Source organism: Schistocerca americana, chromosome 2 (genome assembly GCF_021461395.2).
Source record: "Schistocerca americana isolate TAMUIC-IGC-003095 chromosome 2, iqSchAmer2.1, whole genome shotgun sequence".
In the NCBI taxonomy this organism is placed as follows: Eukaryota; Metazoa; Arthropoda; class Insecta; order Orthoptera; family Acrididae; genus Schistocerca; species Schistocerca americana.
The window spans coordinates 1,065,349,822-1,065,363,523 of record NC_060120.1 but is presented as its reverse complement, the minus strand read 5'-3'; the positions used below and the strand labels follow the sequence as shown (position 1 = coordinate 1,065,363,523).

The window sequence follows — 13,702 nt, the reverse complement described above, 5'->3', positions numbered from 1 at the left end:
CTCCCTCCGTAGCTACTCTCGCTAACCACGGGACCACGGCGCTCCTTGACTCCCAGCGTCCTTGATGTTGCCTATCTTCGCATGAACTACTCAGTTTGTAAATTTTACTAATTTTTTTCATAGCTCCACACTACTTCTTCCTGTTTCCTCGATTGATCTGTGTTCAGTTTTTCAAGGCCTATCCACTGTGCCAACTTATAACTAAATCTGAGGGGGGTGCGATGGGGAGGCTCCCTTGTAAGTATTAGTTCGCTATCTGGTCGTCTAGACAAAGGCAAAGTTAACTCATATACTTTCCTACAATCCAACAGACCTGTACATTTGCACGGATGCTGCTATTTACAGGAAACGTGGCTCATTACCACCACTGACTATCCATACACGGAATCATTCCGGAAAAACGCTCGCACATATGTTTGTCATTATACTTACAATTAAATGTTACGATCGCGCTCTCAACTGAACAGCATCCGAGAATGGCGAATTATCGGAAATACTCCCAGTTGTCGGCAGTGGCTCCGGAAATGGCTGTACCTTCCTTACAACTGGACATACTCCCCCCATTGCTATCACAGTACTACAAGTCCTTACCTTCCCTACAACAGGGCATAGTCATTTCCTTTCCACAAACACACATATTTTATAACACTGATGCTCAAATGCGAACATATCACGCTCCCACTAAGTACATTACTTGGTCAATAACTGTTTGCCTACCATAGCAAATAATAGTGATCGAAAATCAGCGATTGGCATGCATCTCTCTTAAGTGCTTCTTTCGAGTCCTACCACTGTGTCCTAGAAAGAGACACGTAATCGGCGAGATGTTAAAGAAAAAACGGATCCCAGTAACTAGCGCATGTTACTGTCACAATCAGACTTGTTTCTACAGGTGCACACAGGTATCCATGTTAAAATCTATACCCTGTTTTCGAATCGAGGTATAACATTACCTCTGAATGAGTTGTTTCTTTCCGGACAAGTACCGTGACAGTGATCGTAGGAATACGTATTTTCAGCCAACTATGCAGCCTAAGGATAAAATGACTGAGCCTTGAAAGTGATTCGGCTAAGGAACGTGGTATGTACGCTGTATTTGCGACTCCCTCACAACCCCTCAACCAGATAATTCTTTAGTATTTGTAACGCACTCTGTCACGACATCATATCAGAGGCTCCTGGATATATCCACCGAGTTATAGACGATGACTGATGGAGAAGGAACACAAACAGTAGTAGTAGATGATGTGCTGACTGAGGTTGTAAGAAGAAAAATGTACACTAGCTTCTCAGATCTCTAGTGCCATGCTATATGTTCGAAATGATGTCAGTCATTTGGAATCACCTCTCTCCAATCGGATTACAACCACTACCCAATCATATTTGTCGCACCCTCATATCTTGAAACGAGTCACCTTTCCCGAACGTAGTTTCTACAGTAAAATTCCAGCGTGGTTGTAGTCGCCCCCTACACGTCGTGCAACTGATCCGATTTCTACAGCTTCGCCCATGTGATAGGTCCAATTTAAGTCTGAACTGAGCAGATGTCGGAGAAAGACATATCCACCACCTTCAGCAACCCCTGTAGAAACAGAACGACCTGAATTACTGCAACAGGACCGTGTTTTGACCATTCGGTGGAAATGCACGCAATTTCGTACGTCCCCAAGCTAGATACAGGTAGTACAGATCCACGTCCATACAAATCAGTCAGCCCAACAGATAAAAATTAAGAACTATAAAAGCTCATACGAATTAGAAGTCACCAAGGCACCGATGCGGGCACAATGACACATAGCTGCGGTCGGCCTCCAGCGCAGGGAAAAAGATTTCACAATACGACTTCCCACAATAGCGTAGCGTGCAGCCATCCAAGCATTCCTAGCGGTATAGCCGCTTCCTCACCGGCTCTCACCTCAAACTGCTACTGCTACTGCTACTCCTGCTGTGCCTATGACACGATTCTATTAAATATACAGACACCACAGAGCCCACTTTAAAAGTTTGATCACCTATACTATAGGCCAGTGGTTTCCGACAGGTGGTCCGCGGTCCCCCAGGGGTCCGCGAGCTATGCCAGAGGGGTCCGCAAGATGCTATTAGAATAAAAAAATAGATTAAATATATTTTGTATGAGAACAGATTTTTTGTTTTGGCCGCTTCCTGCATGAACAGAGCTTTAGCGAACGCTAACTTTTGCGTCTAGCGTCTTCCTGGGGCCAACTGACACTAGCAGACTCTAGCGCAAAACTAGAATTATATAGAGGCAAATACACTCCTGGAAATTGAAATAAGAACACCGTGAATTCATTGTCCCAGGAAGGGGAAACTTTATTGACACATTCCTGGGGTCAGATACATCACATGATCACACTGACAGAACCACAGGCACATAGACACAGGCAACAGAGCATGCACAATGTCGTCACTAGTACAGTGTATATCCACCTTTCGCAGCAATGCGGGCTGCTATTCTCCCATGGAGACGATCGTAGAGATGCTGGATGTAGTCCTGTGGAACGGCTTGCCATGCCATTTCCACCTGGCGCCTCAGTTGGACCAGCGTTCGTGCTGGACGTGCAGACCGCGTGAGACGACGCTTCATCCAGTCCCAAACATGCTCAATGGGGGACAGATCCGGAGATCTTTCTGGCCAGGGTAGTTGACTTACACCTTCTAGAGCACGTTGGGTGGCACGGGATACATGCGGACGTGCATTGTCCTGTTGGAACAGCAAGTTCCCTTGCCGGTCTAGGAATGGTAGAACGATGGGTTCGATGACGGTTTGGATGTACCGTGCACTATTCAGTGTCCCCTCGACGATCACAAGTGGTGTACGGCCAGTGTAGGAGATCGCTCCCCACACCATGATGCCGGGTGTTGGCCCTGTGTGCCTCGGTCGTATGCAGTCCTGATTGTGGCGCTCACCTGCACGGCGCCAAACACGCATACGACCATCATTGGCACCAAGGCAGAAGCGACTCTCATCGCTGAAGACGACACGTCTCCATTCGTCCCTCCATTCACGCCTGTCGCGACACCACTGGAGGCGGGCTGCACGATGTTGGGGCGTGAGCGGAAGACGGCCTAACGGTGTGCGGGACCGTAGCCCAGCTTCATGGAGACGGTTGCGAATGGTCCTCGCCGATACCCCAGGAGCAACAGTGTCCCTAATTTGCTGGGAAGTGGCGGTGCGGTCCCCTACGGCACTGCGTAGGATCCTACGGTCTTGGCGTGCATCCGTGCGTCGCTGCGGTCCGGTCCCAGGTCGACGGGCACGTGCACCTTCCGCCGACCACTGGCGACAACATCGATGTACTGTGGAGACCTCACGCCCCACGTGTTGAGCAATTCGGCGGTACGTCCACCCGGCCTCCCGCATGCCCACTATACGCCCTCGCTCAAAGTCCGTCAACTGCACATACGGTTCACGTCCACGCTGTCGCGGCATGCTACCAGTGTTAAAGACTGCGATGGAGCTCCGTATGCCACAGCAAACTGGCTGACACTGACGACGGCGGTGCACAAATGCTGCGCAGCTAGCGCCATTCGACGGCCAACACCGCGGTTCCTGGTGTGTCCGCTGTGCCGTGCGTGTGATCATTGCTTGTACAGCCCTCTCGCAGTGTCCGGAGCAAGTATGGTGAGTCTGACACACCGGTGTCAATGTGTTCTTTTTTCCATTTCCAGGAGTGTAGTTCTGCTGCATGCGGTTAGACTGCTCGCGCTGCCTCTTTGCAGCTGACAACTGACAGTTACGTTACATAGAAACTCGAATTTCAGACGACAATCGACCACAGTTTTTTGCCAGTGCTTTCACAGAACGAGTTGTTTACATATTCAATATGCTGTATTAAATCAGTTGTGTTTGTAAAGCGTTGTTTTTCACGGAAGCTATAGTTCGCGTTGTTAAAAATGGACCGCTGGTTAAAAAGTGGTTCGTTGAAACGAGAAATGCCTGCAGATGAAGAGGAAGATGATGCATTTGATGTTCAAGCAAGTAGGTCAGCGACTCTCGAACCGAAGTTGTCAGTGCCCATTGAACCTAAACCGTCGGCGTCCCTTGAACCTAACCGTTCCAAGATCAGTGTTAAGCTTACTGAAAAAACTAGAAAATATACCTCTGATTACTTGGAAATCGGTTTTAAGTTCACTGGACCTGAGCAACAGCCTAAACTTCAATGTGTCATTTGCTATGAAAGCCTTTCGAATGAATGTGTGAAATCAGCAAAACTCCAGCACCATCTTCATACAAAGTACCCGGAGTACAGAAGTACGTCATTAGATTTTTTCAAAAATAAATTAGGAGAGTTGAAAACAAATTGTAAAACAATTGCCAAACACTGTGGTGCAAATGTAAATGAAAATGCAACCCTAGCGTCTTACGAGGTGGCTCAGCTTGTTGTTGAATGTGGGAAAAACCACACAATTTCTGAGGAACTTATACTGCCATCAGAATAATACTTTGGAAGAGAATCTTAGGTGATGCAGCTGCTAAGATAACAGGAACTGTCCCGCTCTCAAATAATACTGTTCAAAGACGAATTACTGATATGGCAGTTAACACCGAAGAAACATTGCTGGTTAGACTTTGCCTGACTGACATGTACGCTCTACAATTGGATGAAAGCACAGACATATCAAAAACAGCTATAATGTTGGTTTTCTAACCATTCTTATAGGAGGACCAAGTGTTCAAAGATTTTCTTCATGTGAACTACTGCATACGTCAGCAGACGATATTTTAACTGGATTAAATAATTATCTCAATGAACACGACGTCACCTAGAAAAAATGTGTAGGCTTGTCGACGGATTGAGCAAACTCAATGGCTGGCAAAAAATCAGGTCTTCTAGCTCGTATCAAAGCGGTAGCCCCTGAGGTGAAATGGACTCTCTGTTGCGTGAAGCCTTAGTAGCCAAAAGCTTGTCTGAACCTTTGCAAAAGATACTTAATGGAGTAGTTCAAATCATCAACTACATTAAAACTCGACACCTGCAATCCAGATTATTTTCTTTGTTGTGTAAAGAGATCGGCAGTGAGCATGAGCAACTTCTTACTCATATGGAAGGAAGATGGCTTTCTCGTGGTAGGATCTTGCCAAATTTTTTTAACTTACAGGTGAGTTCGTGTCTTCTTTCTTGACACAAAGTGTGATATGACAAGGTAACAATCATGCTCAATGAGGGGGTCCTCGAGAAAATTTTGTTGGGAATCCCTGCGCTAGGCGAATTATCGTATGACACGCTCCCTCTGGTTCTGTTTAGTTGTGTCAACACGCTTTTGTACAACGCCAAACATTTTGTTTCTCTGCTACGAGTTTCATGCCTGTCTCATGTTCTAAACTAACATTAAGACGCCCTGATACATTGCCAGTCACAGAAAGCTAGATATCGCGCACTGTAAATCATTTTACTACTGCAACTACCATAACACGCTACACAACAACTTACATTATATAAAAACCCACTTACAACATAACGAAAGTAGAAGACTTTTACGGCGTTGGCGTAGGTCTCCAAACGGATATCCGAAAGCGAATGACGACCTATACATTCATTCTCGTCTCTCACACTGACGGAAATACGTGACGACTATGCATCCCCTTTCGACTCATTCTTCACATTGCACTAATGTACGCGATCACTGTTTCGCTACTAGCAACCCTCGGAAGTTCCCGTGCATCCACGGAAACATTTTCCCCAACTCAAACAAGCCATAGCAGTCACTCATTATCTGCTAACCAATGCAGGGATGGGATGGAAAAGACACCATCCACATACTCTAGTACTAAACATGAAACTTGATAGCGCGAACAATTTTACAGAAACTTCGACACCGGTCAATCATGTGACAGCATGCTTCCTCAATCTCTGTATAATAGCTAAACCATCCATTCTCTATTTTGCAAGTATCATTGCGAACATGGAAAGATGACTACACAGTACACTCATTCACAGCTAATTCTCGAACACATAACTCATCAAAGTATACCAGACAGTACTCTACATATTTCTAAGACCTCGATCATAGTACCTAAATTATGGTTCATCTCTCTGCGTATGGGAGCCACAGAGCATTCTCCCCATCTTAGGGTAAAAGTATGTGTGTTTGTGGAAAGGTGTAGACTATGCCCTGTTGTAGAGAAGGTAAGGATTTGACTTGGAGTACTGTGATAGCAATGGGGGGAGTATGTCCAGTTGTAAGGAAGGTACAGCTATTTCCAGAGCCACTGCCGACAACTGGGAGTATTTCCGATAATTCGCTCATTCTCGAATGCTGTTCAATTGGTAGCGATACTGTAACATTTAATTGTAACTATAATAACTAACATATATATGAGCTGTTTCCGGAATCATTCCTTGTATGAAAAGTCCGTTGTATTAATGATCCACGTTTCCTGTTAATAGCAGCATCCATGCGAAGGTAGAGGTCTGTTGGATTGTAGGAAAGTATATGAGTTAACTTTGCCCTTGTCTAGAAGACCAGATAGCGAACTAATACTAGTATGTGTTGGGTAGCTTTCGTGATCAAGTGGAACATTGAGAAGATGGTATGATTGGGATGGAGTGTTATTCCCGCCGATGTAAATTGTTCGGTTGACTGTTTGTGCACATTTCGCGTCTTTATTTAGTTGAGAGAAGATGGAGTGTGGTGTCTGGAAGATACGTTTGCCTCTTCTCTAGACATGGAAAGGACCTTAGATGGCTTGTAAATTATGTGACTTCGGTATTCGTGGGTGGAAATATGATTTTTCATGTGTTTGTTTCTATTTACTCAGTGGTCTAGGGGACGCTCGACGAAGCTAAGGTTTCGTGGTTGGAGAGAAATGATTTCGAGTCTATATATCAGGAATTAAGTTGCCTTAGCTATGGGGAGGCTACTGCTGTGTAGTTGATATCGAGAAGTGTAGCGAAAATTCTATAATACTATGGCGAAATTACGTGTGTTCTTGTAATCCCCGAGTCTGGAGATGTGCATAGAAAAGCGATCAGACAAGGAAGCAGAGACAGTAACGCCTTTGTGTCGAGGGGAAAATGATGGTGAATTTGTAGAACAATTCTGAGAGTGACTTCGGTTGGCTGATGTAAAAGGAGTGATTTTGTTTGATGGGGGATGTGAACTGTATGTTTACTAGATCGACAAGGTACTCGGTGATATATTGCTGGGGTTAGATCGGTTTCGCGGTCCAGTTTCGGGTGCTGTACAGATGTAAAGATCACTGTTTGTCTAAAATGTGTATTCATTGTATTGCAAAGTAACTGTGGCTTTCACTGCGTGAACTGTATATATATTGTATTTTAAAGATAGCATGGTTTATGTTATGGCATGACTAGAGTGGATGACTGTGTGTCCCATGATGAAGGACATATAGTTTGAGCAGACTGATAGCGATGAGGGTATGAGTGAGAATTTTTAAGTGGAAAATTGTATTCGCTATAAATACTGAAGCTCAGTCGTCTAGAGGAGAGGTTACCTGCACATTGATTGGTGTCAGAGTGTAGCAACAATCATAATATTTAATTGTAGTTACTATTGTAAATATGTTCCTGGCTTCCAATATTCTTGTGAGTCTGGTATGTATTTGATAATGTGGAGATAACGTTGTGGTTTTAACTGTCAACGGAATTTAGTGATCTGTGTAAAATAACCGCTGTAAGTTCGAGAAAGTAGAGGTGGATGGTTCTTCAATAACAGCGGCATCAGTAATTCGGCGAGTAAATTGGGTTAGAGCAAATGATAATGTCGGATTCAGTAACATGTTTTGTACTGCGATATGGTAGCCTCTACATAGCCGTGCGGACATTTGCGTATGTTGAGAGCATGATTGGTACAAGGTGATGGGGTTAGGTCCGCGAGGAAGACTGCATTGGACGTTATTGTGCGTTACTTTCGTAACGAGCTTCTGTTAGGGCATGCATTTCCGTGCCTACAATGCGTGAGAAGACGAAAACTAGTACAAAAGCGCCCGTTAAGTATTTATGGACGGCTGTGGAATTTACTAGAGTGGTTGTTATTTTAGATATAAATGTGACTTAAGTGTAAGGTTGGTAACGTTACTGGATGCGTTTGCGATGGTATATACCTACGCGCGGTGTAGCATCAGTCGAACGTGACGTGTGTTCCGTTAGAATCGCTAAGGGGAAAGCAGGTTGTGCTATTGTGGAATGGAATTCTTCAGCGTCTTCGCTGGACCGCTGTTAGAGTTAGGGTAGCATGGAACGCTCCACGCGCGTGGCTATGCTTGTTGGTACGCTCTGTAAATAATCCCCCCTGGTCATCAATGGCACTTATACAAGTTTCGCCTGCGTTAGGCTGCAGCTCGCGGTTGCGCTCCAGCCCAATTACGTGAGCATGTGTGTCTAGGTGAACAAGTATTTGCATAGGAATTTCTCAGACATGCGGTATGAGTGAGATCTCGCTGCCTCATGCTTGTGGGATCCGGGCGGGGACTGTGCGCGGTTTGACAGCTGACGGCTGCACCACGACGCAGGGACTGTCTGTACGCTCTGCTGGAGAGGAGTTGACGGAGAGTGCATGCGCTCGCTGATTGAATTGTTTTGCGAGCAGGTCTGTGGGCTGTGAGCTGTATGGATGGTTCACGATATGATAGTGTCTAGACGTAAGTGTGCTGAATTATTTAGGAGGAGTATGAATGTCTGTACTTAAAACATTTGCGTAAATTAAGAGTAGTTTGTGTGTCTGCAGACTGTATTGTGACCCCAAGCATAACATGGGGAGTGTTTTGCGTCATTGTGATAAATATATTCGATCTCTAAATAAAATGTTCGAAAAAAAAGTAGAGTGGACTCTCCCCAGCACCCTAGCGCAGACTGAGTAATTTTAGCATAATTCTCGCCCCTACCGACCACCATCTGGGACTAGGTCATAGGAGGGGTGACAGTACGATCTGATGGCGGTAACGTGTACATGTCAGTTGGACAGTAAATCTGTCGGTGGAGACAGCACCTGCAAAATAAAGACATGTGTTAAGATCTGTTTTCCCACCATTTCGCCCCACCATCTTTGATGACGTCATGCACTGTGCACATTAGTACTCGTTATTGCACGGTAGCCGCCACCATGGGTGAGTAAGGCGGTGTGGCGCTGGGTTGAAGATCGTGGTGGAGACTTTAACTACTTGATTCCAAGTCCAGGTGGGTGTGGCATTGGTGAAAATTGATTTCAAGTCCTAGGTTCAATGAAGTCGAATCACGTGACTAATGCAGCAGTCAATAGGAGTGCAGCATTCTGAGGGTGGGGGAGGGTGCTATGTCATGAGTGAACACTGCACTGATGGTGGGAAAATGTCGAACTTCTCATTTGATAATTGAATATTGAAATTTTATATTGACCTATTGAATATGATTAAAATGGAAATGGAATTAAGTACTTAGTTAATTGGTAGGTTAGATACGTGATGTGGGTGTTGGTTTAGTTAGCATATTTACAGAAGACTATGTACAGCTTGTGTATGGAGGTGACGGCCGAGGGTGTTTGTTGTAAGTGGTCGGGCGTCCGTGGGCCTGTGGTGTGGTGCGAGAGAGCGGACGATCTTGTTTAATCAACCGACCTTACGGTAGCGTCCTCTGGTGGTCACAATATGAACTAAACCAGTTGGGCTCTGGAGCTCGTGGTGGTTACATCTATTGGGTTGTGGAGCCAACACCGTGTTACTAGAGGACGCCGAAATGCAAGCGTTTTAGCACACGCAGGCTGGCGTGAGGAGGGAAGAACTATACTGACGTGAAATCTGGAACATGACAAGGAATTAGAATTCAGAAAGCGGACGTAGCCAGTTTGATACTTAACTTTAAACCATTAATGATGAACGTCGCTCTTGACGGCACATGAGTCACAATATTATCTGTTCAGAAGACATAGTAACTGAATATTGTGCCTCGCTAAGTCGTTGCAAATGACGAGGCTCAAGGCTATGCTAAACTGTCGTCTTTGCAAATGAGAGCGTATGTAGTCAGTGAACCATCGCTAGCAAAGTCGGCTGTACAACTGGGGCGAGTGCTAGGGAGTCCCTCCAGATTAGACCTGCCATATGGCGGCGCTCGGTCTGCAATCACTGATAGTGGCGACACGCGGGTCCGACGTATACTAAGGGACCGCGGCCGATTTAAAGGCTACCACCTAGCAAGTGTGGTGTCTGGCGGTGACACCACAACATCGGTTGCAGCCAACTTGAATGACGGTACTTACGTCATCACCTGATGTCCGGAGAGCGCCCTCTGGTGGCACCGACATGAACTAAGCCAGTTGGAGTCCAGACCCAGTGGCGATCGCATATGCTTGTAATTGGTTAAATAGCAAAGACAAGTCCCTTTTTCCCTCCATTACTGTACCTGAATTTGAACTTCTCACTATTTTTCTTGTGGTGGGGGTTAGGCTAGGGGAGGTAGGCCAAGTGTTCTATCTCCCCGTGATTTTCTTTGTAGTGATAAGTACGGGTGCTATGCATTATCATGTTGGAATTTGAACTCCGCGCCATTGTTCTTGTGGTGGGGGTTAGGTTAGGGGAGGTAGCCCAGTTGACCTTTTTTCTCGCCAAAATTCAAACTTCCCGCCAAATCCGACATCTTGAATGACGTCATCGCCGCCATCTTGGATGACATCATCGCCGCCATCTTGGATAATGTTACTTTGTCCCTTTACATTCGTTGTCCCAGTTCTTTAATCACCGCAAAACAGGTAGGAAGAAGTCCTACGCGGCGACTCAGTAATGCAAGAACGTATTTCTTACTCTCAGAAAATCTCAGGTAAATAGTCAGCCAGCCCTACTGTACGCCTCTTATACCACCTTCTACGGACTTGGAAGCTAGACTGAAACACTTCAGGATATCGAATAAGTGAAAGGCTCTTGCAAGCTGGAATACGAGTAATGGTTAGACTATATCTGAGATGAAATTTAAGAGCAGCCCGTCGAAACTCTTTAAAATTAACTAATGCATGGAAAAATTTTGCGAATAATGTTCATCGACACAAAGTGTTACTGTTCGCATAAGTGGTTCGTTTTGAGATTATACACCATATGCGGACGAGATTTGTGTTTTTCAAACGTCTTCTGCAGTACAGATAAGTGTAATATTTAGTATTTATTTTGTGGCTGCGGGGCTAATATTGTGCTCCATTAGTGCTCAGTGAATTCAAACTTAAAAATGAAGCAAAATAAATTATAATATTTCTGTTGTATAATAAACTTACCAATTGTGCTCTCAAACACTTTTGCTTCATCGTTACTGTTAAGCACACAGAATTTTGGTTAGAGAAGTTACCTCGTCCTAAGAAGACACATTTACGTCACTGTTTTACCAGAAGAATTTATCATTTAAACTGGATACCTTTATTAGCCACATATGTCTTCAGAAAATTTAAACAGTAAATTCAGCAATGTAGCTATGAAACGTCTCTGTGAAGTCGTTTCATAAGGCGCTTGTCGGATTAGGTACAACTTATTCGCTTTACTACCTGATTTTAGCTCAATTCATAAACTCTTCCAGAAGGACCGAGCACTCAAATAAGGCCTATTGAACAGTATATGTGTGTTTTAATGTGGGGTTTCGGTTTTGTTTTGTGGGAAACACTGAGTTGGTCATCGTCTGTTGGGGGCAGACGATGTTGCTTCTCGTTCGAAGGAGAGCACAGGATGACCAACTTAAGTTTCCAATACCTGAACAGAGAGGTTTACCCATCTTAGTCAAAGACTATTTTTGTGTATGAGGTTCGTAACGGAGGGCTACCTCTCTGGTAGCTTCCGCTGCACGGGGAGCTAGGTAATCTCGAAAGAGAAAGGGGCGACTCTTCGGTGAGCGGTTGGTGAATAGGGATCGTAGCTCTTAAAGGGGGTTTCGAGTGATAGGAAGCAGGTTGAGTGAGTACTTCGTTATGTTTAAGAGTTGAAATACTTAAGAACTTCAGCTTAACTGAAGCGTGTGATGCGAGTATGATTTTTAATCTTCCATTAGTGGAAGTTGCGTTTGTCTTTGTGTGTCGATTTTGTGCCACGTGTTTGGTAATAAATGACCCTTCTGGTCCACCACGGCACTACAATAGACCTTATTTAACAGTCTGCTTATTTAATGAGCCATAATTTCTACAAGAATATCTGTTCTTTCGTGCACTTTCTACAAAGCAGCACAACAGTTTGAGTCAGAATGCACCACGTGCTGTAGTTCGGCAGTTTTCAGGCAGCAGGCGCAGTTAGTATGTTGAATAATCATCGCACAACCTCGTGCATTGGTTAAACCTCTGTCCAGAATAGTGCATGCGTAGAATCGTAATGGGAATCTCACTGGTATGAATGCAAAGGGAGATGATAGTATAATTGTCTCCCACCCTCGTTTTCTGCGTTTCTTCTTGCTGTAGTTAAATTGTGCTCTGTTTCATTCTCACGTAATTGTTACTAAAATATTTCTGGTCAGCCACCAGTTAGGTGTAGCTGGGATGTGCAACCAAATACTTAGTTACAATAAACAATCGACGTGAAAGATAAATTCTGTGGTGTTGATCTTACACACTTACTTCGATTTCCAATCCTGAATTAATCAAGTTACTTCATGCACGATATGGAGTGCTATTTATCTGGCTACTTAAAGAAATTTGAATACTGGTAATTAAATTATTAAAGTAATTAAACTAATAATTTTCCAGCTCCGTTTTCTTCTAAATGGTTAGGAAGCGCTTGGGCTGGTGGCGACCCTGAATTTCGGAAATTTTATCATTATTTGTGTGAGAGAAGCAGCGAGAAATGCGAGATAACGTATATAGCTCCATGAGAAACGTCGTAAATATAGTAATACGTTACAGCCTTGTGTCATGCGGAATAAAAAGTGTGAGTACATAACGGGATGAAGTACTTACATTGGTTTTGTCCCCTTGAGACACAGAAAAGTGTCTGCAATAATGGCTGGAATTAAGTGGAAGAACACGGCTGTAATTAGGTACAGCGACTTCTGCTTGAACATAAATCCGTAGACGTACCAGATGCTTTTTATGCTGGGAAAATGTTTGCCGTAAAGTAAGTAGCCGCGTATGGTACCCCAGGATACTGGATGGCGAGCAGTTGATACACAATTGTAGACGAGCGGCTGAGCTGCTGGCAGTTGTGTAAGATTTTGCATTCTGTGTCTGGACCTGCAATAAATGAGACAACATCCACAAAAAATGAAAGTGGACCGTTCGCTATTTTTGATTACTAGTAATGTGTGGGTAACATTTTAAACAGATTTGCAACATTTATTCTCTTCATCTCCTAACGAATGTGCCACTGATGGTGCACACGGTTATGAACTCAGTCACTATAACAATCTATGTACATGGGTACATTAAAGATAAATTACATTAAAATTCCACTGTTAAAAGAATTACACAAAAACAATTCGTAATATTCGGGAAGCAAATCATCAACAAGAAAAGATAACGTCTTGTGCGAAGAAATTATCTAACGGGTAAATAAGTGCGAAGAGAAGTCGGCAGATTTGCTCGGAAGAGAATATAGAATGCGCCCTGAAAAATATGGCTTACTGTGATTGTTATTGCTTCTCACTTACTCTGAAAGGAAGCTACTGTCGGAATCCAGAACGGATTGATCTGATACGATCGTGGAGAGTTCTCACCAAAAACCGCGAACTGCTACTCCACAGACATCGTAACGTGAGTCTTCCAGGGCGCCACGTCGCTCATTCGGGAAGAA

At 44.3% G+C, this 13,702-nt stretch overlaps 1 protein-coding gene across 1 annotated transcript in view; it reads right to left on the bottom strand.

Annotated features, from left to right (window-relative positions):
- The window catches only part of LOC124595899 (fatty acyl-CoA reductase 1-like), a 237,329-nt gene that overhangs the window by 51,587 nt on the left and 172,040 nt on the right, over nucleotides 1-13,702 (bottom strand). The window contains exon 7 of the mRNA XM_047134807.1: nucleotides 12,871-13,143. Coding sequence (XP_046990763.1) covers nucleotides 12,871-13,143 — 273 coding nt within the window. The remainder of the gene's footprint in view (nucleotides 1-12,870; nucleotides 13,144-13,702) is intronic.